A 27,402-nucleotide genomic window follows, 5' to 3' on the forward strand; every position below is an offset into this window, starting at 1 on the left:
GTAATTATCATTAAACACAGACAATATATATATATATATATATATATATATATATATATATATATATATATATATATTTATATATTTATATATTTATATATATATATATATATATATATATATGACACGTCTGACACAAAGTCACTCAAGTTTATCTCGCTCCAAATTAAAGGTCACCAAATGCCAAAAAAAAAGGCTTTAATGATAATTACGAAGTCATTTTATGATTTATATAATTATTTGGATTCATATTATTATTATTATTTATCTATTGCACACAAGCAATTTTAGTTTAACAGTTATTATAAATTGTTTATTTTAAATAAATATTAATGTATATAGATCATGTGATATAAATAAGCTGTAGTATCAATAGATTGTGCTATTAAAAAAAAAAATCTGACCTTACATGTTCGAGTCTCTATCAATATATTTTCAAATGTATATATAGCCAGCTAATCCAGCTTCATGGTACAGTGAACAATTTTTGGTGTCAAATATGATTAATATATTTAAACAAAACCTCAAAGGTTCTTAAAATCAAGGTTCAATTTGACCCAAAACTATGGCCTATAGAATAAGAATTACACTAAACTTAACGTAAAATGGGCTCTTTTATGTTATAAACAATAATACAAGACAAAATGCAATATAAGAATGACCAAATGTAGTCATATTCACTGTAGCATCTGATTAAAGAGATACAGTGGTGGCCAATATTATTAGAACACTAGTATTTTCACCAGCTAAAAATGGTTTTAAGTGTGTCAGTAGGAAATATCAGTGTACATTTCCAAACAACCTCTCACTGGATTATTATTATTTTTTTAGCTGGTCGAAATACTAATGTTCTAATAATTTTGACCCCCACTGTATTAAAAAAACAACAATTAAACTTCCCACTGCTAATGTAGCTGTTTTAATGATTTTGAATGGTTTTCAAATTTGAATATAGTACTCTACTCTCAGCTTTTGACTCTAAAAATAGAAATGTAAGAAACAGGAACTCATTTTTATTTACTGACTGTGAGCTGCAGTCAAGTAAACCTTCCAGGAGATGGCATCAAAGACCAGTCAATTCATACCCTTCGGCTCCACAATTTCCCTATCTTCTTAATAGGAATGCATTACTGAAGTAATCACCTCAAATAAGATTACAGCGAACTTTCTTACAGTAGCAGTCAGAAGAGAAACTGTCTGGCTCCTTCTGCCAGATCTAAAACACACACACACACACAAAGATGAAAATTATGTTTTTTTGAATTATTTTTTTTATGTATTGTGACATTAAGCACATTTTCACTCCAAATTCAATTAAAAATTATGTTTTTAAATATTCATATTATGCATTCAACCCAGCTAAAATAACAAAATAAAATCCCAAAAAGCAAACAAAACATGGTCTTTGATGAACACATAACCAAGGTCAAAAGTCCTTGATTAGTACACTTGCAACTAAGCTCTTTGGCAGCTCACAATCTGAAACACCGCCACAAAGGCTTTCTGAGGTGATGTTGACGTTGAAAACAGCATCTAAAGCTCCTTAACAGCTAATCTGCTCAAGGAACTCTAAACTGTATGCCAGAGCCGCAAAGAAATGCTCACATGGACCTCTAAAGACATCTACTCAAACCTTAGACGTACAGCCCAGAGCCGAAGGAACAATCAAGAATGATTTCAAAAACACTTTCTCCAAAAAATGCATTACTACAAAAATACACATTATTTTACACACACACATTGAATTTTCCTTTTTAATTATTTTAAATTAAATGTTTTTAAATATTAACATTTCATAAAATAAAACAAAACATTCAAAAAAGACTAAAAATCTTCTTTTTCCTCATGTCAGCATGTTTAGTTTCTACTACATAGAAATGAAACGGTAAGACCGCTTAAGATAAAGACGTTAATTGTAAGGAAGTGTCGTTAGTTTGTCTCAGTATGCTTTCGGCTGTACCTTTGTAAACTGTTTGCTCACCAGCATACTTTCACACCGCTTTACCACCTCCACGACAGAAAGAAGTGTGACGTTCGGTGTACTTTACAAGAAACGGCTGAAGCGAAAGCATCTTCAGCCAACCTCCACCCTCCAAGCTCTTAAAAACAGGCTACACTGACAGGCCAAACAGTATTTAGCACACAACACAGCTCACATTTTCACAGCAGAAGAGTCCATATTGTATTAAGCGTACACGTTCTAGCTTGTCTCAGTTATCGTAACTATACAAGATCTCAGTGGGTGTTTTGAGATCGTGAGAGAGAGGCTTTTTTAACCAGTTAGGCCACACTTCATCTCTGCAGTGCTTTTCCCTCTAAGGATTTCCACACCACCTGGCCGTGAGTCAAAAAAGGCCGGTTCACTGCAGAAAGTCTTAGCTGTCCTTTTGGTCTCTTTTCTTGGTCTCTTGTCACTGACCTCCACTTTTCCTGAACACATCCTGTTTTTCATGGACAGGAGCTGGATGTCTGAATGCACATTGGCGACTGTGTGTCGTCGGCCACCACCGGTCCTTTCCAAGTAGGCTTCACCCTCGTGTTCGATTAGAGGTGCCAGGAAAGACTCGTGGGCACAATGTGTCACCATAATCTCAGGTTGACTGAGGTGTGGAGTGGGAACTAACCTCAGGCCTTCCAGATGGTCCTCTGTGGGGGAAGCGATTATGATGCTGGTTAGATTTAACGCTGACTGCAACAAGCAGTCTATCTTCGGTCAATGACATGAATATCTGTCTGTTTCACATGGGTTTGATACACTTTTATATTATTTTCAAGAAACTGAAGCTAAAAATGTCATGTGGTATAATCATCAATAAAATAACTTACTTTATTTATTTATTAACCTGTTAGTGTTCCACTGTAATGCCCATGGTACACTTCGTGTTTTGTGCAACTCTACAGTAATGAGGGTTAAAACGTTTTTTAAGAAAATAATTACTGGTAATAATAAAAGTACACAGGAGTTTTAGAAAATCATGAATTATCAATTCATAAACATCATTAGGTTTTTGGGGAGTTGCGCCACATGACATTTAAAAACATGAACTTTGCCTTCTCATGAAATGGTCAAATTATCTGATATTTTAAATGACATTTTGATCTTAAGACTTCTAAGATTCTGCATGTTGGTTCCACGATATGACTTTAAGTATTTTTTTTCTATATGACATATATATTTTTTATTATTAATAATATATTTTTAAGGTACAAGGACATTTTTACAAATATGATAAATTATAACATGTATGGGGAGTTACACCATATGACATTTTTTCAATAAATTAACTTTGCCATAAATGGTCAAATTATAGTTGCAAATATAGTTGCACATATATTATTAAAATATCAGGAATTATTAATAAAAACATTTTGGGAGTCTTGTTATAAAAATGTCAAATTATCTGATATTTTACGATAATTATTGCACTTTTTTCTTTATGTTGGTTACACAATATGATTGTAATTTAGTGGACACAAGTTTAGTTTTTATTATTAATAAACAACATTGAATAATAGTGAAGCTGTTTTGTAAAAAAAACATATATAATACATAATATTAAAAGGTTAAGCCAAGCTACTAAATAAACTATTGTTTTTATGAGGCCTTTGTCTGCATGATATTAATTTTCTGTATGATATTTGGACAGTTATACCAACCTGACAGATTTGACTTTAGTACCCCTTTAAAAAAAATATATAATAATCATTTTTTTTCAGGAATATAAATTACGTTCATCATAAAGATATAAATAAAGGGCATCATGTCATTGATCCACAACACCCTGCCCCCCGCCCACCAAAAAAAGAAAGACCGAGCACCTGAAGAGGAATCGCTTGGGTTCATGTAGAGGTAGTTACTCAGGTAGGGAGATATAACCATGTCCACTAGCCTCTCGAGCCGGAAATACTCTTGCGTAGGTCCATTAGGTTCATGAATACCCTGCCCCAAAAAACAAACATCATGAAAATAAGGATCCAAAACAAGGAGGCGATAATCACTGCTGGTAGATGAATAGTTAAATATCTGGGTTCAGTCCCAAGACAGCTGACAAGTGGGAGTAAATGAGGAACGGATGACACATCGGAGTGCTTCATCACCATTATGCCCTTAAGCATGACACTGTATCCCTGCGGTACTCAGCCTTGTTCTGGAACAAAGCTGACAAATTTATTTTGTATGGAGGAGCCGTATTTGAAAAATGAACGCTGGGTCAAGGTGCTTGGTTTCATGGAGGCTCTTCAAATCTCATCTGAGATTACAGCAGCACAAAGCAGATCTGTAGATGTTCCCACACCAGCACTCAGGGAATACTCTCCTAACGTTCATTTCTCTTCATATCTCTGCCTCATATTCTCACCTGTGCATTAACAACAGTTTGTGTATGTTTGCCTAACATTTATTTCTCAGTTGTTGATTTTTATTAAAATAGACATCTTTTTTATCTGTATTATTTTAGTATTTTATATATATATATATATATATATATATATATATATATATATATATATATATATATATATATATATATATATATATATATATATATATATATATATATTTGTATTTTGTTGTTTTGAATTTAGCTTTTAAATTTAAAATTAATTTTCAGATTTCATTTTTATTTCTAATTGGTTATGTGCTTTTTAATTTGTTATGTGCTTGTATTTTTTTCCCCCTCACAAAATATTTATATTTAGCTTTAATTTATTATTATTTTTGTATTATTATTTAATTAGTTTAGCAGTTCAATTTATTTTATATCAATAAGTTGCCAAGGAACAATTTGTCATTTTCAAGGTTTTTAAGTTTCATTTTTCATCTAATATTTATTTTTGTTTTCTATTTTATTATTTAGTTTTACTTTTAGTTACTAACAACAATTTTAAGGTCATATTAGAGGCCTATATATCAATATATAACTTTTCATATATACAATTTTCAGGATTTAGCCTAAAAATTGTTATAACATTTTTAGAACTATTAAGGTCTCAATAGACATATAATAAACACAAACAATTTATATTCAATATTTATAGCATAAAAATATATATTTAATTGTTTGCCTGATGGATGCGTGCACTTTGTCTAAATCTGTAATTTTTTATATGATTTTTATTTCTTTTCTTTACACAAATTATTTCTACAACCATTTTTTTCCCCTGAACATTTTTCTCATATGTTACTGATGAACACCTTTACTACTCTAATAATGCTTTTTTAAAGTATTAATATTAGTGGTTTTATAAAATGTAAAGCTTAACATTTCTGCTTTTTAACACTTTAACACATTTTTTAACACTCACTGACTGTGTCTAAGTTGTAGCATAATTTACACAACAACAGTTATTTTTTTCACCTAAACGTTTTTTTCTTCTCAAATGTTACTGCACTTGGTTACCAAGGAGAAAAGTCAACAATATCAGTGAAGGGTGTGATATGAAATATGAGAGATTTCTTGTGCTTATCGACTTATTGTGCATCCTTTTTGTTCAAGCTGCCAAATTACTTCTGAGCATCTAAGACAAAAATACTAGCTCTAAAGCTGCCACGGCCAAAACATTTCCAAATATGTTTCAAATGTAATTTCTATCTCAAAATTACAGATGTGGTGGAAATGTTCATGATGCAGCATAGAATCAACATTATTAGTGCACAAATGAGCTGGTGGGAGCTCACCTGCAGGATCAGCAGCATCTGTGTGATTGGAGGAGGATATGAGGAGCCCTGAAGCATGTCGTCCACAGGAAGCTTCAACAGAACCATGTTCCTGAAGCCTAGCAGAGCCATCTGCCTCACAGTCAACTCCTGACCCTAAACCCAGCCAAAAAACACCAGTCACCAAAGTGTCGGTAACCCAACGCCAACCCATGTCACTTTGATAGGTGAGATCATTTTAATACCTGCACGGGGTAGAAAATAGCTTGAAGAGTTGGCAGGATGTCTGTGAAAAACCTCACCCACATCTCAGACAGCGCTCGGAGACGAGTTTCATCTGGGCATGAGAAATGAGACAAGATTGCAAGGAGCGATTGAATTACACACATCTGTATAAAACCTTATCAGAGCTCACACAGGCCATCAAATGCACCAATAAGACCTAGAAAACAGGTTCAGCACTCACCGTTGTGAAGCTGAATCTTCTCCAAAATATACGTCAGACCCTTATTCAAGAGCTGATCCTGGACAAAAAGAGCCATGAAGGTACTTTAGAGAATATTCTGATTCATTACAAGTTAAGCACATTTGACAGCATTTGTGGCGTAATGTTGATTAGCACACACACACACACACACACAATCTCAATTTGCAAATGCTGAAATATTTATTGTTTCAATAGTTCAATCACAAGATATAATCAATATGAGAGTTAACATGATTTTATAAAACAAATAAATAAATAAAACAGCTTACTAAATTTTTTTTCAGAACATAATACCATAAAACCCTGAAACAACTGTAAAAATAACTATTTAAATACCTTTACAGCTCAATTTATAGATATTTTAACATAAAGTATTAATATTAGTGCTTTTATTAAATTTTAAGCTTCACATTTCTGCTTTTTAACGCTTTAAAAACGGGCCCCATTCACTTCCACAGTAAATGCCTTATCGTAACCTTGATTTATTTTATTTTTTTCATGAAATAAAAGAGTACAAATGGACATAAAAATGCTGTCAATTAAGCTTTCTAGTTTAGTCAATGCTCTGGTAAAGTTCGCTCAACATTACAAACAAACTTTATAAATATCATTCACAGTTCTCTGAACTTTAATAACCTTCTCCAAAGTTTAGCACTGAAACATTATTTATACATCATTCATATGAAAGTGTTTTAGTTGGATGTTCATTTTACATTTTTTATATGTCATTACTCATCTCAGAATCTTCAGAAAACATTCAACACTAACAATTCCATCATTTTAGCAGAAAGTTCTTAAAATGTATTTTTGTGAGCTGGGTTTAACATTTACTACATTTTTAATTTCTCATCAAATGCGATTTTTTATTTTATTGACTTCATTATGTCTTTAGAACTGAAAACTATATTACCTGAAAGTATTCAGTGATAAATGATCCCAGCTCGGTCCTCAAAAGCCACCTGATAAAACAGTTAACAGTTAGTTACACACACCTTCATAAACCAAAACCTTTTACTTTTTCTCAATTAAAAATAGTAAAAATCATGTTGCCTGCCTGTAAAAAAAACCTCACCAAAACAAAATTAGAGTGTTGTGGGTGGTTTCCATTTGCTTGCTATGTGGTTGTTAGGTTATTCTTGGTCATTGCCTACTGGCATGAGTCAACCATCTCTAATCTTGACTTGAAATCATTGTATAGGAAGTGAATTGAGTTCATGCCTGCAATTCTCTTTATTATTTTCTTACCTAATGCTTTCATTCAGGGTGTAGAGCTCATTGGACTGTAGCCCCCCACCTTGGAAGACTTTAATTACAGCTGTTTGAACACTGCAAAAAAGAAAAGACTCAGTTTGTTGAGGAATCAGGAAACTAGGCCTCATTCAAGTGTCCTGACCGCTGATTTGCAAGCTAAGAAAATTCTATGCAAAACATCCCTTTCATATGCAGAAAGACTTTGTGAAAACATTTCAAAATCCAGCAGTCTCCCGTGTCAGGGAAATGTTTTATCTCTGTTTTAGTGTCTATAGACAGCGTTTTTGTCTGCTTGCCAGTAAACTTCCACTGCCTGCCATCCAACCGACCACTTCTGACTAACATCCTGCTCTACACTTCCTGAGAGAGGGGCAGCACAGGTCCCATTTCAATGAGGAAGTGGTACAGGCAAAGGCTGCTGTCTGCTTCCTATCCCAAAGCCTTAAAACGTGCGTCTTTAAGGGGTTTTCCTCTAAAGATGGCATGCAAAGTGTGAAATCATATATGAAAATGAAAGGTTTCTCCTTTGAGTCAGAAGTACAGTGACCGTAAACACCGCCCTTTTTGACCTCAAGTTTATTTTAGGGCTTCCTTAAAGCTAATTTCAAAGCTAAAGATGGTTTCATTTGTTTTATCAATGTTTACCAAAGAAATTACAATTAAATTGTCATTATTTGGATATATCTTTTGATTTATTACATTTCATGTGTTTCTACAATGTACATGTATTTCACCTCTATGCATGGTGATGTTTTGAATTGCTGAAATTAAATATGGAAATTGCTTAATTTAGATATTTTTATAGGTACTGTCCTGATATCATAATGATAAAATAAGAGAAAATAGAAAGGTCTCATTAAAGAATTGAAAAGAAACAACTGAAACAATTAAAAAGAAAAGAAGTTTGGAATAATGTTTTATTATTAGGCTATTTCTTAGAAACAAACTTTAAAAAAATAGCTACATTATCAACTTTTATAAACACGAGTCTATTAAAAATATTGACCCGTCTATGACAAGATAAAGTTAATTCAGTCTGTAAAATATCATGTGATGCAACTACCAAAAAAATTTAATAACTCTTATGGATTAATAATACTTTATATTTGTCTAATAATCTTTTTATTTGCTTTCAAAAAAATGGTACAAAAGTTCTTCAAACTCATATGAAACCAACATACTGTAAAAACAGGTTACATGTCTTATATTAAAGTGCCATATGTGTATCTGACAATATAAGTTTAAAAATGTCATGTGGGACGACTCTGATGAATTAATTATTCTTTTATTTAAAAAAAAAAATACTTGTACAAATTATATTTAAAGAACTTTTTAGAAAATGATGTATACATTCACTTGTACTGAAGGAGTATGGAAAACACGTTATTATCTTTTCCTTGATGGTTACACCACATGACAAATAATTTCATCATCAAAATTATTTCAAAGCTGTGTTTTTATGAGCAGCGTAGCTCAGATCAGATTCATGATGTAAAATGTCATGTGGTGCGACTCCTCCAGAAATGTATTAATATTAATAATTTAACAATTCATGATAAATGTAAATTTTTTATTATTATTATTTTTTTTTTTTTTAGTTTTGGAAGTTAACGATTAAATAACAACAGCTTTGTTTTCTTTTAAATGAACCTTACTTTTAAAAACTCTCGGTCGTGTCTATAAAAACCCCTCAATTCTCATGGCATTAATGTAACAATGCCTTTTCTCTCTCTCTCATCCTTGGGAAAGGGAACCACCCACCTGTTCCAAACACTGGCGTTGGACAGCTGCAGTGCGGGCGAGCTGGCATGAAAGCGGGCGAGGTCGGACAGCACAGGCGAGCTCATGAAACGGGGCCTGGGCTTTCGGAATGACCCCATGGTCTAGTTGAGACGAGGACAGGCACGTGCTAGAACAAATGTGAGAGATCAAGTCACGTTACAGGCCAAACCTCCCACAAGGTACACTGAAAGAGTGACGCAAAGAATGTGCGATACAACCGCAGTGTCAGTTATTTACATGGTTCAGCTGCGGTGACTCATTTATATAGATGCCTGTGTCATAATGAAAGCCACACAGAACGTCTACGACACAAACAAGTACACTTCCTTTGATGTGCAGCCTGACATGAGACTTCCTGGTGAACCGATGGCTGCCTGCGCTACGCTCGCGCACAGAGGTATCAGATAATCGCGAAAACGGCAGTTAAGATGCAGTTAACCAGATGCCTGTATCAGATGCTGACACGTTCAAACAGTGCTCATCTTGGTTTCCTATGCACAAATGCTTCCCAGAATTCGGTCTCAAGCTGTCTCGCTCACAAGCTGCACCACTGACGGCACCACAACTTGATCCCACACACATCTGATACCAACTGTAAACTTACATATTTATCCCATCTGCCTAATAATAGGTTCGCCCTGTTCCCACACTGACAAAAACAACTACGTTGCCACGAGAGGGCAAACAATTATAGGCTGCATTGTAAAGTCTGTGATGGGTTAAATTGGTATTTTATCCACCCAGCAAGAAGATGGCAACATCAGATGGCGCACCAAATCTTTCCCCATGTGCTGCAAGAAAATGAGCTCATTCGCAGTCTAACATTCATGAATGAAAATTTTATGCATCCATACTCACCATCTGCTAATTACGAGGCCAAAAACAAGTCAGACTCCCACTGCTGTTGATTCACTCTGTGCACAATTTGCATGCATTGAGTTTATGGGGCGCCTCTGGTCATAAATCACACTAACTAAGACATCACGTTTCTGAGTATAATCTCATTCTTTCATTTCTGGTATATGAATTGATTCACCAAGTGCTTGGGTTGTCTGGTGAGATGGTTGACTGGTGAACTTCTAATAACAGACATGAGCAAGTACTCAGGCCAGTTAGGTAATGCAATTAAGGCTGCAGCATCTCAAAGCATGACCGGCGGAGAGTAAACAGCCTCATTTATCATCCGCGTTCAACTGCTGACCTGGCTTAAGTACATTAAGTGGACTCTCAAAGTCTACGTTAACTTTCTGAAAAGCCGTTTACACTGAGAACAAGAACTTTAACTATAAATGAAGCAGTTTTAAAGAGCTGGTGCATTTAAAGTATGTGTATGCTAATATAGTTATTGTTCTTGATGTTGACAGGCCTTTAAAGTCTTGTTTTTAAACCCCCATTTACATAAATAATGATAAATGTAACGTTTATTTGTTCATTGTAATTCTATATGAACAGTTAAGTCCAGAAATGATAGGCAGACACAGGTTGCCAGATTGAAGACACACAAAAGGAACGAACGGACCTGACAAGAAAAGGCGATGAGCTATGCAAAGTACTTTTGGGTAAACTCAGACCAAATTTAAAAAAAAAAGAAGAACTAGCTGTGATTGTTTTTTTTAGAAACAAGTATGCGAACTCAGCATGTTTAGTAAACGTATTATGGTATTTTAATGCTTCAGTAGTCAGTTCTTTCCAATTCATTTAAAGGAATAATTTACCCAAACGTTAAAATGGCCATATTTAGTCACCCACATGTCATTCCAGACCTTTATGAGTTTTTTCTTTCCTTCTGCGGAACATAAGAGAGATATTTTGAAGAAGATATGTTTGCATTTACACTTAAGGTATTTGGCATCCACAACCAAACTGGACCCCATTGACTTTCACTGAATACATTTTTTGTATTCACAAAACAGCATAAGGGTGAGAAAATAGTTTCAATTTGGGGTTATATTCATAGTATTTTTGCATTAAGTAAAAGGCAAAAATGCTTTCCCCAAAGGTATCCATAAATCAATGCCTAAAAATGTTGTCTAGGTGGGTAGCTCACAACTTTTGAGGTGCAGAATGAAACATTAAACATCCCAGTTAAGTTATCTACCACGGTATCATCTACAACTAGGTTCTACAAATAAAAAAAAATCTAAAAAGTGAGCTTTTCTATGTAGCACTACTAATAACATTCATTAAGGGATGTAACTAACATTACTACAGTTTATTCATTAGTCAGAAAGTAAACATTAGTAGTTTAAATGTCATAAGTAAATGTCATTAAGTTCTACACGTTTCATTTTATCTTTACAGATTCTCTGGAGCATCTTCATTGAGCCTCGGGATCTACAAGTCCAGTGTTTACGGAGTAAATGTTTCACTTACCAGTTTGTTCTTCTCAGTCCTAACTGAGAGTTAGTTTAGCCACATATTAATTTCCACGACCATTCTCACACATTTAAACGTTCAATGCAACTTCGACGAACGCTACCATAACCACCCATATTCTACCATTAAAAATAAAACTTCAACGCTCAAGCCCTGTTTATCAACTAAGTATTCATCGGGTGAGACAAGAAAGCAAGATGCTCTGCTGTGAAGCGCCCGCCCATGGGAGGAGTTTGCTGTAACTCTTTCACACATGCAACAAGTGTGCAGTGAGTCCGAGTCATTTCCGCGAAACGGCTCTCTCGAACAGCTCGGTTCGAAACATTAGAGTGATTCTTTTTCTCATCACGTGCAGCGCATATTGCTGTTAATTACGTTCCCCGTCAAAGTTTAACGATTATTTCAAAGTTATTTAGAAACAAAATATAATATATTTAGCCTACATTTATGCCTATATTTCTGAAAAATGTCCGTTTTATTCCGTTGATAAAACGTTTAGACAATTATTTAAAGCAGTCCTATGTTTTATTTTAAAACACTACTTCTAGGCTGTTCAATTCATTTACTTTTTGTTCTATCAGTCAAATCTCAGCATCACTAGTTTACACGAACCTGACAAATAGACGAGTCGTATAAATAGAGTCAATAAATCAGTTGACTCGAGAACCGTTTGGAGTCAGATCGCTTTTGTGAACTGATTCACTGAAGGCATCCGACTCAAAAGAAAGATTCGTTCAATATTCTGACATGTGCGTTCAACAGCTGTGGTTAAATGTGCGGCTGGCATGCATCGCCATTGTCTCCAGACATTGGACCAGACTTTACTCTGAATTTGGACCAGAATTTACTCTGTTCTTACTCTGTGGTTTCCTTTAACCCCCAAGCATCTTCACTATGTATTTAAGTTCAAATAAGCAGTCCAAGACGACACGTTGACAGTAACTTTAGGCCATGCAAGCTTTTTTTTCCCTCCTTAAGATCAACTGCTGAGTCGCATACCGAATTTAGAAATGTAATTAAAGATTTGACAATGACAACATGATCATCTGGCCAGTGTGCAAAATGATTTCTGTGCAGGATCCTCTAGAGGGCAGTATCGCACTGCACGTGAGTTTTAGTAGCATTCAGCACGTTTTAACTTCCCACTTGAACTTGAAACGGTGAATTAATGCAATGAATATTTCCCCCTTTCTTTCTCTTAATTGCAGATTTACCACTGAAATATCGGTCTGGCTTAAACAAGGAAAAAGTTCAGTTAGCATATGCAGTTGTTGGAGGATTGAAATTTTTTATTTTTGGCAAATTGACAATTAACGTTAGGTGCCATGAAACGTTAATTTGTCAGACTCAGAAGGTCAAACTAGACAATATATAAGCTGTTTTATTTTATAGTCATTTTATCCACCTATAGATACTGCAACACGGAAGTAGTTTTCTGTGAATGTGCGAGACTTCCGTAAAGTTAGGTACATAACTAGAAATAAAAGTGAAGTGAACGGTAAAACTGCTACAAACAAAGGTGTTAAGAATTACGACAATACATTAAAATTATATGACAGGAAATTACAGTTTGAAATATGAAGCAGCATAACAAGATGTAAAAAGCTTTAAAAAAAATACTTTTACTAGCTGTAAAGCTCAAAATAATTGAATGCGAATGAAGCCTCGCAAATTCATGTTACAAATGTTCAACTGATTTATTTATTTATTATTGTGGAAATGCCTAGCAATAAACATAAGAATAGATCAAATTAATCAAATAAAAAATAAAATAAATGTCGCATCTATAGCTACAACTACTAATTGCAAGCAAATAAGTGCAAAAAAGTCACCTTTTGGTCAGGCAAGGGACAATAATTGTCTGAACCAGAGCAGGAAAATAAAGAAGTAGCAGTAGCTGTTCTCTGTGAGCGGTGGTCCTCTCATTAGTTTTGGCAAGGCCTTCCCAACAGTGGCTGAGGCACGGGGTACCGTTGACCTTGACGGCAGGAGTCCCGTGTTAAACACTAATGAGAGAGAAGTTCCCAAGCTCGTCTACAATCAAACGAAGGGGAAGTGGTCTAAAAATAAACCGAACACATTAATGAGTGATCTGCAGGTAGCAGGCACTCTTTGTTTGTTCTTCATTGAAGGTGTGGCTTTGTACGTGCTGCGGGGAATCCAGAATGGGCTTCTGGTTGAAATAATGAAGATTTGTTCATTTTGACCTGCTGTTTGGACACCGTACAGCTGGAAATTGCTCTCCGAGGCTAATCCTCAACCTTTTCCTTTTTCAAATTGAAATTCTTGACATGATCCCTTTGAGAAGGTAAGAATCTAGGAGATGTGCCAGCACACGCACAAAAAAAGCAGCTTTGAAAATAAGACAATACGCCGCTCGTGTTCCAAGCCCTCCACGGGCAAGAAGAAAAAGTGGCAAATTCAAGCAACGATTAATTTGCACAATATAATCCACTTCTATTCCCTGCCAGCAGGATTTATGCCAACTCTGCACACGAGAGCCATGAGGGCCATGAGGCTCTCTCTGGGCAGGAACAATTTCATCAGCCCTCCACGATTGATGAGGAGAGCAATGAATCTCTGGAGCAACAAGGCAGAAACAGCCTTTCCCTCTCTCACAGTCCCTGTCACCTCCGTTTCCCTGGCGATTTCCTGCTTTCCACGAGTCTCGTGCTCTCGTCACTCTCCGTCATTTCATTCCGGCCTGCTCTTTTTCTTGTCTGGGCCAATGTGCTTTGCATATCGTCTCTTGTAGATGGATAACAGATCTAGTTAGTGAGATAATTAATGTCAATCATACTAAATGTAGTTAGTCACAATGTAATAGTGGGCGATATTAATTTAGAAAATGATTTAAAGCCACACAAAAGCAATTTGTTCTTCATTTAAAAAGTTTTGGAGATAAAAAGTGAATTGTGCTTTTGAAAAAACATGACATAAAGCCTCTAGTCTTGTCAGTATAGTCTAATAAAACTTTCTTTTATATATATGGAGCAGGTCACCACATTTTGAGAGTGCAAAATCAGCATGGACTTATCTTGGTATCGCCTATTTTTGGGAACTTTCACTGTTGGAATATATTAACGGTGTCTGCGAATAGTGCATCTCTGTGGAAGCCTTTATTCTTTCTTTCTTTTTCAGTCAGAATTGTGAGATATAAACATAGGATTGTGAAATGGGTACAAACTCGCAGTTGCATGAAAAAATGTAGAATTGTGGGATAAAAAGTTGCAATTACCTTAAAAAAGAATTGCGAGAGGTACATTTAGAATTCAGAGAAAAAGAATGTCAAAATCGCAAGATGGAATTGTGAGTGAAAAGTCAGAAGTTTCCGTTTTTGTACATAGAGTTTTTATCTCGCAATTCTTCAGATTATATCTCAAAAATTCAGAACTAGTTCCTTACAAATGTGAAAAAAGTCTAAATTCCAAGATATAAACTCACAATTGTGAAAATAATATTGTGTTTAAAATTTGCAATTACATTTTTTGTTGATCCCATGGCAAAAATAGTCTTCCATATGATTGCATAGAAAGTTAACGACATTTGCGTATTTTTGCTGATTAAATACAGTAATTTCAGTAGGAATCATTTCCGCAACAGGTTAAAGTTGCTCAAATTGATTCGTTGCATTGACAAACATGAAGCTGCTTGGTCTGAAAGTGACTTCTGTGTGAGCTGTGCCTCAAACATCGCTACACAATTTACACTAAAATGATTCTGCAGGTGAAATTTCACTAATTTGACAGCACCTTTTAAGATAGTATTTGCGAAACCTGCTTGAAAACAGTTGCTTAGTGGCGTACACATCAAAAAATACACATCACATTTAATACCCGAACTTCAAGAACGTCAGTGAGCCAAGTAACAGCTAGAAAAGAGCCTTGAGGGACAGATAATCATGTTATATATTTATTGAGACCACAATAGACTGCACGGGTGGGACTCATGTTGACGTTATCCACGTCCAAATTTAGCTCCATTATTAAAATGACTATAATCCATAAAAGCAAATCAGCCCTGTGCTTGTTTTCACTGTAACAGAGGGACAGTTCACAATGAGGACTTTGACCTTACATGCCATTATAACGGATTAAAATGATGACGAAGGAACAAACTTCCTTTTCAAAAGCTGTAGAAAATAAAAGTGAATTTTTGAGCACTTCGATCTGGCTAGCTCGGGGTTGGCCTCAGATGCCATGACTGATTTATGAGGTACGTACTGCCTCACTGACACCTCCCACTTCTGCACGTCCTCCATCCCAAACAAATCAACTTATCTTTATTCTGCAGTCAATATATCTGACGCTTACAAATGTTATCATCACATACCAAGCCTTTTTTTTAACAGTTTATTTGATTATTTTATTCAATATGATGTTTAATTTGATTCTGTATGTGTGATGTTTATGTTCCGATAGGAATCTCATTGCTCTGGTCACACTGTTTGATCAACTGTTGTCTTATATTTTTCTTTTAGAGCTCACCTGACTTAACAGCTTTTTGGGTGCAAAGGTTACTTCAGACCTTTCAGTTGAAAATAATGTTCCTGGCAATACAAAGACCAAGGTTGATCACTGCCGCAGTGCCCTCCAATTGTATGAACACACATCTAGTGCCCTGCTGACACTTCAGGAGAAAAAGGACTGATAAGAGTGAAGAGATAAAGAAAGAATGGCAGCTAGGAGGGTCCTCTGGGCAGGCAACCAATTACAGATGACAGCATCAGATTGTGTGTGGTCTCTTTCAGCATCAAAAGACAAAAGTCCCTTGACGACTGGCCACAAAAGGACCAAGGACACCCCGCTCAAGACGTGCTGGAAGGAAGAAGAAGAGCCATTTTGGAGTCTGAAAAGTTCTTCAAGTCATTTGACCGGTGCAGAGAAGGTCTCGTCAGGCTTCCTGTCCCCACCTCACTTCATAAAACATAACATCTAAGAGCAGACAGTACTGATTAACATCCGTTTGAGCAGAAAACAGAAAGATAGATACCAAAATAATGATGTACAGCTGTTTAATGAAATGTGTCTTATTCCAGTTAATCTTTTGCCTTTGGCTGCTGGTCTTGATTCTTGAATATTGATATCTTGAATATACTTCTTTTTATAACAAGATTAAGTTTTTGAAAGAACTTTCACCAAGACTGCATTATTTAAAAAAGAGCTATATATATATATATATATATATATATATATATATATATATATATATATAGTAAAACAGTGATCTTGTATGTTGTTATTACAGTTTAATATAACTGTTTTTATATATTTTATATATATTTTAAAGTAATTTATTTCTGTGATTACTTCACCGTCATTACTTCAGTCTTCAGTGTCACATGATCCTTCAGAAATCATTCTAATATGCTGATTTGCTTAAGAAACATTTCTTTTTATTATCAATGTTGAAAAGTTGTGCTGCCTAATATTTTAGTAGAAATAGTTACACTTTTAGGTTAATTTGATAAATAGTAAAAAAAGAATAGTAGTAAAATAAAATTTTTGCACTTTTAAAGAAAATCATCCTAAACTTTTACAATTACAATATTCGGAATTGTGTTTTAGCGCTACTTCCAAGGACTCGATTTAATGTGGAAATAAAGAAGCCAAGGTTTTATCTGAATGCATTTTGCATTACAAATAGATGGCACTTAAACTGCAGAAGGCCCAGTCTGACTTTAAAACCTATTAAGGCCTATGCTACCTTCCGTTTGACGCGCTACGTCAATATAAATGGTTTTTAACAAAGCACTTTATGAAAAAATAATGAACAGGAGATACAGGAACGATATTATAACTTCCCGTTATTTCATTCCAAACAGTCTCAGGATAATAAACAATTCAGTTTAATTCAAAACAAGTAATGAGAAAGGGACACAAGCGCAATTAAGTCCGAACTACACAACCATAATAATGACATAACATTCGGTAATAACTGGTTGCATAATCACATTAAATGTTAGATTCATTTCGACAGGCTGCATGAAGACATACTTCCTGTCGTAAGCAGAGTGACAAGGACCTTGACGGCTCCCTCAGGCCCTATCAGATCGGTGTCGCGCATCCTCAATCCTTCTTCAGCACACGCTGCTTTGAAGGTTCCTACCTCTTAAGTGGCTGAGTAATGTTCTTCTCTCATGACATCTCCTTGCCTCTTTTACAGTATATTGTCTCCTCGGTGAAACTGCATGACGCTCACTCGCAAACAATTCTGATACGTGTCCTGCATGAAAACTTGCACTCTCTCGTGAAACTTTAATGAGCTGTAAAACAAGAAAACTCGCTACATAACAGGTACCAACTGTGAAAAGAGAAATAGAAATTCATGGTATTATAATACGGGCCGCTTGTTTCTGAACAACGAGAAGAGGAAAGTTAGAGGTCAGTAATCTCCATTCTCTGGGGTCTCAGAAAGCTGGGATGTTTTGATGGAAAGGAATGAAAAATTATACGATACGAAATATTTATTCTCTGTTCATTCGACAGGCTGCTTTGAAGTAGTTGTGATTTCCCTCGAGGGTCGCCGGGGGCCAGGGGCGGACACTGAAGGGTTTCGAAAGAGGTGGGTCAGGGGCTGTCTGCTATTGTACACAATCATCTGAGCAGCCCAGCAACCCAAGCTGTAGGACTATGATTTATAGACACGCGCCAGACATCGGAGTCGACTCTCTGCCCCAGGACCCTACCCACACTTGATCTACCGATCCTTCAAAGGGACGAAACTTAGCCTGTCATAAATAAAACCATCAAAGACCGCCAACTCTCACGAGGATGACGTAGGAAAACAAGGCTTTTCCCATAAGTGCTGAAGGCTGACTTAATCAGATTGCACGCCTTAGTTAGTGTGTATTTTGATGCAAGTTATGGCAGAAAGATAATATATGCAATATGAAAGCACATGAGCTTCCTTCAAATGAATAGTTCACTCCATAATAAATATTTAATGAAAAATTTACCCCAAAACATACAGTAGATGAGTTTCTTTCTTCACCGGAGCAGAAATTTAACATTACATCACTTGCTCATTATTAGATCCTCTGCAGATAAAATGATAGCCCAAATACTGCTTTCTCCAGCGAAAAAAGTCACCTTGTCTGAATCAGGGGAGAAATATGCACAGATCAAGCGAAGACACTCCAGTACTGTTTAAAAAATATATTGGTGGATTTTGATGTGAGAAAACATTATTATTAGTGTTCTTATGGATCATGGTCTCATATGTTGGCCAAAGCTTAAAGTGAAATGTCGAAAAATGATTGACTTCCTCACTCAAACATGCAGCTTTTCAAAAGAGGTTATTTCTTGTGGATTATTATGATGTTTTTATCAGATGTTAGGAGTCTCATTATGATGGCACCCATTCACTGCAAAGAATCCATTGCAAGTAATGTAATGATGAATTTCTCCCAATATGTTCCTATGAAGAGACCTGGATGGACTGAGGGCGAGTACATTTTCAGAGAATTTGACATTTTTTGGTCAGAGTTTGCGAGTTGGGGGCATGTCAGTGAGTACATTTGTTGAAATCATTGAAATTATATATTTTTACATTTAATTTACAATAAAATTAAGTTACATGTACAAAGTGTTGCAGGCTACAATTACTACAATTTAACTGACAAAATCTTGAATAAAAACCAAAGCAAAAACACGTGATGTGCATTCTTTTCTATATTAATCTTAATTTATCATTAAAAGTAGAGTTAAGTAGTTTTTTTTTTCAACCAAGTAACATAGCTGATGTCTTATGACTTCACAACTCATAAATACAAACTTCTCAATGCATTTCAATGCAGTTATTTAAGAACATCACTTTTCCTCTGGTCTCTGTTTGGATATTATGTTGGTGTCCACAGTCTGAGGTGATGCTGAATGCAGAGGCTTATCACAGGGAAAAATAGTATGTAATGCTGTGAATACTAAAATGCACACAGTGCGATAAATGCATAGAGCATCAATGACAAATGCGGATGTTTGAGATGATGAACAGAAGAAATCTCATACAAATGTAGGTCAAGATGCAAGTGCCAAGTTTTTTAAATGGAGCCTTTATATTCAAGTTGGCTTCATTGAAGTGTTTATGACATTCTCAACAGAATTTTTTATTTATTGGATGTAAAACGTCAGGTGCCATAACCATCAAATAGAAAAACCAAAATAAAAAAATGTTCTTTGCACCTACTAAACACACAGGCACAGATGCACTGAAGTTCATATAGCCTACAGTGCATATATCTCTGAAGTTATGTATAAGACAGGGATGGGCAGTTGGCGTCCCGGATCATATTAGACTCTGATGATCAATTTTAAAACATTTGAAAAGCAAGTCATGTAAAGATTGCTTTTAGTTTATGATATTAATACTATCTCCAAAAAGTTAAAGCAGTTTAAATTTACTGTTAAGAAAATGCACTGTACCATTTTTATATTATTTTATATAAAATAAATATTTTTCAAAATATTTTTAATCCAAGATTGTTATAAAACGAAAGACTTGTGTCTAAATAAGTTATGTTCCAAATTTGAAGTTGATCTAAAAATTTAGGTTCCTGATTTTTATTTGATTTAGGGCCTTATACCACAAACAGCCACCGGGTGTCATCAAAACTCCATTGAATTTTCTTTATGCATTTTTCTGCCACAAATGTCTAAATATCTATGTCAGCATTACTTCTATAACAGAATATTCCAAATATGGAATCTTGAGACTCAGACCTTTCTGAGGATATGTTTTTTTTTAAGTTTTCTAAAAAGTTTTGATTTTTAAAAGACCATAATACATTGTGTAATATGACACCTGACTCCACCCACTAAGATATTCAATTAAAATTTCCATGATAACTCAATGTCCGATTTCAAAATGGTTTTCACAGGATGAGTTTTGAGATTTTAAGTTTTCAAATGATTTGTAAATTATGAGTATTGCTAAGATATGTAATGGAGAAAAAAGGTGGCACTTAAGAGGTTAAAGGCTGAAATGTGAAGTGCAGATAGGGCTGGGCGATATAAATTTGCAACAGATTAATAGAGGTCTTTTTTATTAGTGGCCTACAGAACATTCTTAAAGCAACCTAGGAGGACAGGTAAATAAAGGCTTATTTTAAAAAATTGTTATTCCAAATTGATTGATTTGTAAAAATAAAATTTAAGATTGTTGCAGATTTACAGATAGCGCAATTGAGATGCTCACAGTGGCTTGTTGGGGTAATATAAGCTTAACAATTGATTCTCTCTCTCTTCAGAATCAAAACACCTTCACTTCAGTTATCGAGCACTTTTCCGTAGTCTCCAGATGAAACGGCAGCAGGGCTGCTTCTCTACAACTCGAATTTTAGATGGTCCTTTTTTCAAGTTTTACAGCTGTAAACGTCGCAGGATCTTCTTCATTTGTCTCATCCCCGTGCTTCTCGAGGATACGCTCGCGCCGTTTCTCCCTCGTTTCTGTTTGACAACTTTGAGACGAACGCCGAAGCGTGTATAGCTGCTGGTTATGCGAGCCTGATTAGAGGCTAATTTAACTGGAAAATTGAGACCGACTTTGATGGCTTCGCCCTTTAGGAAGAGGAATTGACAGTGGGATGCGTGGCTGACGATGTCCTCAACTTTCTGGCTTGTGCTGCTGTTCAGCGGTCTGCTGATCCTCTGCTGCGGTAAGAAGCCCACGCTGCTCTTCTGCTTATGATTCTTACAGTTATTCACATAACTCGTCGACAATATTGTAACTGCGAGTTCAGCAGCAATCATGAATTTGTCATACGATGAGTTAGAATTTAAAAAAGCTTGAACATTTCACTCTAAAGATGGATGGATAGTTTTTTAGATAATAACACCCTCCCCCCATCTTTATCCCGGACGGTGGATGGATAAATTGTGTTTAGTCATTAGTTACATAAAAACGATAGATAGATATATAGATAGATAGATAGATAGATAGATCATTTTTAGACAATAATTTCCTAATTGTACCCTCAGTTTCCTAATGTTGATAGATAGATAGATAGATAGATAGATAGACAGATAGACAGACAGATAGATAGATAGATAGATAGATAGATAGAGAGATAGATAGATAGATAGACAGATAGATAGATAGATAGATAGATAGATAGATAGATAGATAGATAGATAGATAGATAGATTTTAGACAATCATTTCTTATTGCTAATGGATGGATGAATAAATACATTCTAGACATTCTTTCCCACACTTTTCTCTTCTCTTTTACCAACAATAAATATGGATAGACAGATAGATAAACAGAAATACAGACAAACAGGCAGATAGATGTATCGATTTTAGACATTTATTTCTAAGTGCTAATGGATAATTCTTTCTAGCCATTAAATCCCTCAATTTTAACAACTACAAATATACCAAAAGAGCAACAGATAGATAGAATAAATAGATGGATAGATTCATGGATGGTTGTATGTATAAGTCATTTTTAAACATTAAATCCCTCACTGTATTTTATTTCTATTTTTACCAACAATAGACAGATTTTTGTACATTCATTTTTCCACCCCCCACCTCCCGATTTTCTGACACTTATGGATGGATTCAGAGTCATTCCCATATTTTCAATGCTACAAGAAAGACAGAGAGAGAGAGGGAGAGATAGTGAGATGTACATGTAGTAACTACATTTAACCTAATCAGGTTCGGCCCCTCTATATGACTACATTACCGGTCTGGTGTTTGGGGACTCAAGAGTCAAGCCCCACTGTACTGTGGCTGTGGGAGTCTTCATTAGCGTTGTGTTGTCCTATTGATTCAATCTATAGCATTGCATTCAGTTAGAGGACACAGCAAAAAAAAACAAAAAAACAAAACAGACACTTCCTCCCCAGTGGCATTTCAGCAAATGGCCAAGACCCCTTAATCTGTTTTATAAGGGATGTAGCGTTTCTCGACCAGACCAGAGCCCATTGTAGCTTTCAGAAGGGCTGTATTCTTGTCTGAGTCCCAATTGCATATTGACTTGAGTACATTAAAATCTTTAGTTCTTCCTCAGACTGGCCAGTAAATGGAAATCTTTATTGATTGCTCTGCGTAGAGACAGCATTCGCACACCGTTTAACCCCCTCAACAGATTTGAGGACTTTTAATGTGGGGTCCTAAGACGGCAAAAACATTTCATTAAGAGCAACAAGAATCTTTTTCCATGCATTTGTTGTTGCATTTTCTATTACCTCTTAAAAGCTAGAATGCACTAGCTCCACACTCGAGTCCATAACTCAAAATAAGCAGACAGGCCATCTGTTCTGTGCATACAAAAAAATAGGCTATTTTAAAAAACAACAACAACCCAAAATCTGTTTTCTAACCAGCAGCCGTAATGTTCAAACCAGTTGAATCAACCATTTTTCTGCATGACATTGACCACAAATTATTCATCCCGAAAATTCCTAATATACAGAATGTTGTGCTGAGTCAGAAGACAAAATAATGGCACTTTAAGGAGTCGTTATTCTAGAGCTGACACCGTAGTCTTTTAATCCATCTATACTGTTCTCTGGCTTTTGAAAATCAAGTTATTCAGTGGCAGTGATGACCAGCGGGGTGCGAGTGGCTCTTGACTTGCAGGCTTATTATGCAGAGCACCTAAGTCATTCATGATGAAGTGCATGAAAGCAGCCATTTATTGTTTGTATTTCTATACATTAATCATGCTGTGCAGGCATATGCTTTATTATGCATGTGATGAGGTGGTGTGAAGAACCCCAGCATTCTTCTAAACTTCCTTTCAAAGCTTAAGAATATTGAATTTCTTAGAACCATCCCCTCTAAAGTGCTTATGAGACATTGGATCCCTCTGACGTGCTGCTTCTCCACCGTTTTAAGAGCATAGATGGGATACATTTAAATGGCTCTTCAGATGAAAATGGTGGAAGGGACTCCCTAAGTAGCTGAACAGTTTGAAAGCCATCATGCTAACTTTGGATTTCCATTACATGAGTTTCAGCCCCCTATAAAGGCGTTCCCCCAAGTGAACACTAAAGCAGATCATCCAGGAACTCTTTTCACTGGTTATTTAGAGAGGGACTTGCAAAACAACAGGTACTCATAGCTCCCATTTGTATTATATAAACGTTTTTAAAATAAAAACAAAAGTACTGTTGGGGGAGATACATTAAGAATAGCTTAATGAAAACTAGCTTTAGATACACTACAAGCTACTAACAAACTTACATTTAAATGTAAATGTAAATACAAAATACAACTAGAATAAAACTATATACAACAGATCGCAGAGTTATGTTCCAGTAGTGCTTATATAGGCAGACTCTTAACTGGTGCATTAGTATTGGAGAGATTCATTCTTTCTGGAGGTAATATCATTAAGACTTATTGTCTTTATGAATGAAAAAACTCATTGAAACATTCAACCATTTCATCCAAAAACAGATTTATTTAGGGAACAAACAAGTGGCTGTCTTTTAATAAGTCACAGAATGATTCACTCAACCGATTTGTTCATAAACACTAATTGATTCAGGAATGTTATGTCAGTCAATTTATTCATAAACACATGCTGCGTCCCAGGTCGCATACAAGCCATCCTGAATAGTATTTGAAAATAGAATTAGTATGTCCCAAATTATTGTATGTTTAAAAAAGTATGCCAAAGATTCCTGGATGGTTGACTACTTACGGTTATACTTAAAAAGTGCAGATCGATGCACACTCTAATGGCTAATATTGCCCAGAACACATTGCGTCATGGAGGAGGATTCGATTAGAACTACAAACACGAATAAAATAGTGTTAAAAAACTACAAACATGGCGGATATATGCAACCAACAGACAGGTAGAGAAACGAATTTGAGTGATAAATAATCAGTGTCTAACCTGATGAAAAATATTAATTTCATGTTATTTACGTTATATTTCATCTGCAGCAACACTATGAACTTTTATAATGATACGATTGGTCTTTAACTTTTAAATGCATCATTATGCAAACATATTAGCAGAGTTATTCCATGCTAGACCCGCGATAGATCAGTGTGCTTGTAGATACTAAAAAGTATGTACTTTTTCTTCACAAAAAGATTACATACATTTAGGGCATAATATAAGTAGGCAAAATGGGATGCAGCAACAGATTAATTCTGGTACAAATCTTTTGAGTGAGTCACTAAATCATTTACTTAAATGATTTGATTTTAACCCCCTGGATGGGGGGGGGGGTGGTCACGATGATTCCAAGGGCCCGGGGATGGGGAGCAAATGCGATTCCTACTGAGGGACACCCCCCCTCCATTAGTTCAGAAACATTGATTAATTTAAGAATAAAACAAGTGGCTGTCTTTAAATGATTCAGTGAATAATTTACTCAAATGATTAGTTGAAATACACAGATTCATTCAGAAACATAATTAATGAGTCTCTTGATTCTTAAGTCAAACAATTTGTTCAGAAAACACTGATTAATTTAAGAACAAAACAAGTGTCTTTGAGTGAGTCACTGAATCATTTACTCAACGGATTCGCTCAAATACATTGATTCAATCAGAAACATAATGAATGAGTCATTGAATCCTTCAGTCAATTGATTTGTTCAGGAATGAAAAAAAATTACTGTCTTTATTAATCAATTTTAAAATCATTCACTCAACTGATTCCTAAGGAATGCGAAACTGCTCAAATAATTTATCAATACAGTGTAAGTCACTTTGGATAAAAGCTTCAGCCAAAAGAAAGAATTTTTAAAACGAACAAACTGATTCCCTAGAATAAAACTGAATGATAAGCTGAATTATTAAAACCCCTTACACAGTAGTACAGCGGGGTGCACACACAAAGCAACATTAAAAAGCAGTGATGTCGAGTTTTGACATGCTACTGCTCTACTAATTGCAAAAGTAGCTACTACTTATTATCACATGTTTATAAAACAATGGCACATCACTACTGAAAATATAGCAGTGTACATAAAGGAAAAATGGCATAGTCATAGAAGGAAACAGTGTGCACTTAAATAAATGAACACAGAAAGAGATACGTTCATACACAAAGAGCAAATCTAGTCACTTTGAAGAGAGAGAGAGCACAAAAGTATGTCTTGAGAAAAATATCAAACTTACAGGACTTGACAAAGAAGTTTTGTAGTTTGCAAAATACCAATCGCCCGAGGCGCTACTGCACTGTGGGGGCAGGGCGAGCCTTTTTTTCTTGTAAAGGAAGTACCTCTTCAGAGAAAAAATTGGGGGGGGGGGGGATTCAAAAATAGACAATCAAATAAAAATAGATGGGTGCAACGGTTCATAGCAGAGGAAATAAACTACTTTGGGAAAATAAACAAGTTTGATAGCAGCACCAGGAAACTAAATGAGCTGCTATTTTAATAAAGCCGGTGGATAATGAAGCAGCTCAATTAATGTGGTTTATGGTGCTGTTATTTTCCTTCATTCGAACAATGCTCTGACATTGAGATCCCTTCTACACTTCCACACAAGCCTGTGATAGATCAATCAGTCCGTTTCTTTGCAAAACCTAGGGTGAGAAAAGAACAAGCGAGAATGAGACGGAAAAAAAAGAGAGAGGGAATGAGTGTGTTTACAAGAGCTCATTCATCGGACACAGGGGAAGAGAAACCCTGAAGATATTTATTCAACTGGAGCAGTGTAATTCCAGCTGATACATTCATACATTTTGAAACATGGCTTTGTTAAGCTTCATTGGCCGTCTCTGGGAAACAGAATCTCTCTACTGCTCTATCCCCGAAACCTTGCTTTCTTGCTTCTGCTCTTTTTCTCAGGAGCAATAAATGTTAGATTGTATTGGCACTATATAGTCCGGGCCAAATCCTATTAATATGTGTTATATTAGGTTTTTTCGTGGCAATATCGAAAAGAATCTCTCTCATTCCCAATGTTCACCCTCCAAAACTTGCAGCGAGACACAGTTCATCATCCGCAAATATAATACTTTCAGAACTAAAGCACTGTTCGATTTTCGGACAGAAGGTCACTGGCGTTTCGCGCCGCATGTAGACCGCAGCATGTCTGTTAGTGACTCTCCTCCCAGCCGTCTGGCAGACCACTCTATCCACAGATTCCAGCTCACCCAGCTTAACTAAATCAAGTTCAATTTGAAAGCAGGAGACGTGCCAGGAGTGCCATTGTGTAAGTCTTGAATAATGTAAAGCAGCTGATGCCTTTGCATGTAGCGGAATCTCTTTGTGGCTCAAATAATTTAAGAAAAGCTTTCACGAACCGCTCTTGCGGCAACGTCAGATTGCTTTCTCCGGTCTCTAAAAACAAATTGTCGTATGCATATAGAGCCTGGCTGCCACCAAGGTCATTTGTTCATTTACTCATTTATTTTTTTATCCCCGCTTTTCCACCAAACCCCGCCTTCTCTGTGAGTATTTGTCGGTATTGACCTGTTTGTTTATAATCGGCTTTAACCTCAGGTAAGACTTACCTTAAGAATAGTATTACCTATACTTCATAGATCTGTTTGTGATAATGTACATCTACATTCATTTTTCATAAGCTCAATGAACTCTACCAGGTGTAAACCAGAAAAATCACTTTATCCTGGAAGTTCCTGAGAAGTTCTCCATAATCCCAGACACATTCATTAATTGACACTAACTGAATGGAACAGAATGCACTGGTCTCTCGAGAAGTGTCTGAAATGGTTTAAACTTGGCACAGTGTCATATACTCATGCATTGGGATGTTTAAACAACACTGAGACATCTGTTCATGAGTCAGCGACAAATAAATAGAAAGATGTTTTAAAAATCTAGTTTAAAACGCATACCAGATTCTGAGAAATGTACTTTTGTGTTCATGTTAGTTTCATTTTTTTTTTTTTTTTTTTAAGAAAATTT

The 27,402-nt window shown here is 35.6% G+C and overlaps 2 protein-coding genes across 2 annotated transcripts in view; one reads left to right on the top strand and one right to left on the bottom strand.

The window, feature by feature from the left end:
- Positions 1-563: 563 nt before the first annotated feature.
- On the bottom strand, positions 564-11,753 carry LOC128014643 (proline-rich protein 5-like). The gene is made up of 9 exons (XM_052598325.1): positions 11,550-11,753; positions 9,156-9,303; positions 7,389-7,469; positions 7,054-7,102; positions 6,123-6,180; positions 5,902-5,993; positions 5,678-5,812; positions 3,820-3,940; positions 564-2,646 (listed from the first exon to the last, which is right to left on the bottom strand). Exons 2-9 carry the CDS (start codon positions 9,272-9,274, stop codon positions 2,273-2,275), a joined length of 1,029 nt encoding a protein of 342 aa, XP_052454285.1. The 5' UTR covers positions 9,275-9,303; positions 11,550-11,753; the 3' UTR covers positions 564-2,272.
- Positions 11,754-20,550: 8,797 nt separating this feature from the next.
- LOC128014476 (chemokine-like protein TAFA-5) overlaps positions 20,551-27,402 on the top strand; it is a 41,948-nt gene continuing 35,096 nt past the window's right edge. The window contains exons 1-2 of the mRNA XM_052598074.1: positions 20,551-20,637; positions 20,797-21,204. Coding sequence (XP_052454034.1) covers positions 21,147-21,204 — 58 coding nt within the window. The 5' untranslated portion in view covers positions 20,551-20,637; positions 20,797-21,146. The remainder of the gene's footprint in view (positions 20,638-20,796; positions 21,205-27,402) is intronic.

This window comes from Carassius gibelio, chromosome B25 (assembly GCF_023724105.1).
Source record: "Carassius gibelio isolate Cgi1373 ecotype wild population from Czech Republic chromosome B25, carGib1.2-hapl.c, whole genome shotgun sequence".
Taxonomy (NCBI): domain Eukaryota; kingdom Metazoa; phylum Chordata; class Actinopteri; order Cypriniformes; family Cyprinidae; genus Carassius; species Carassius gibelio.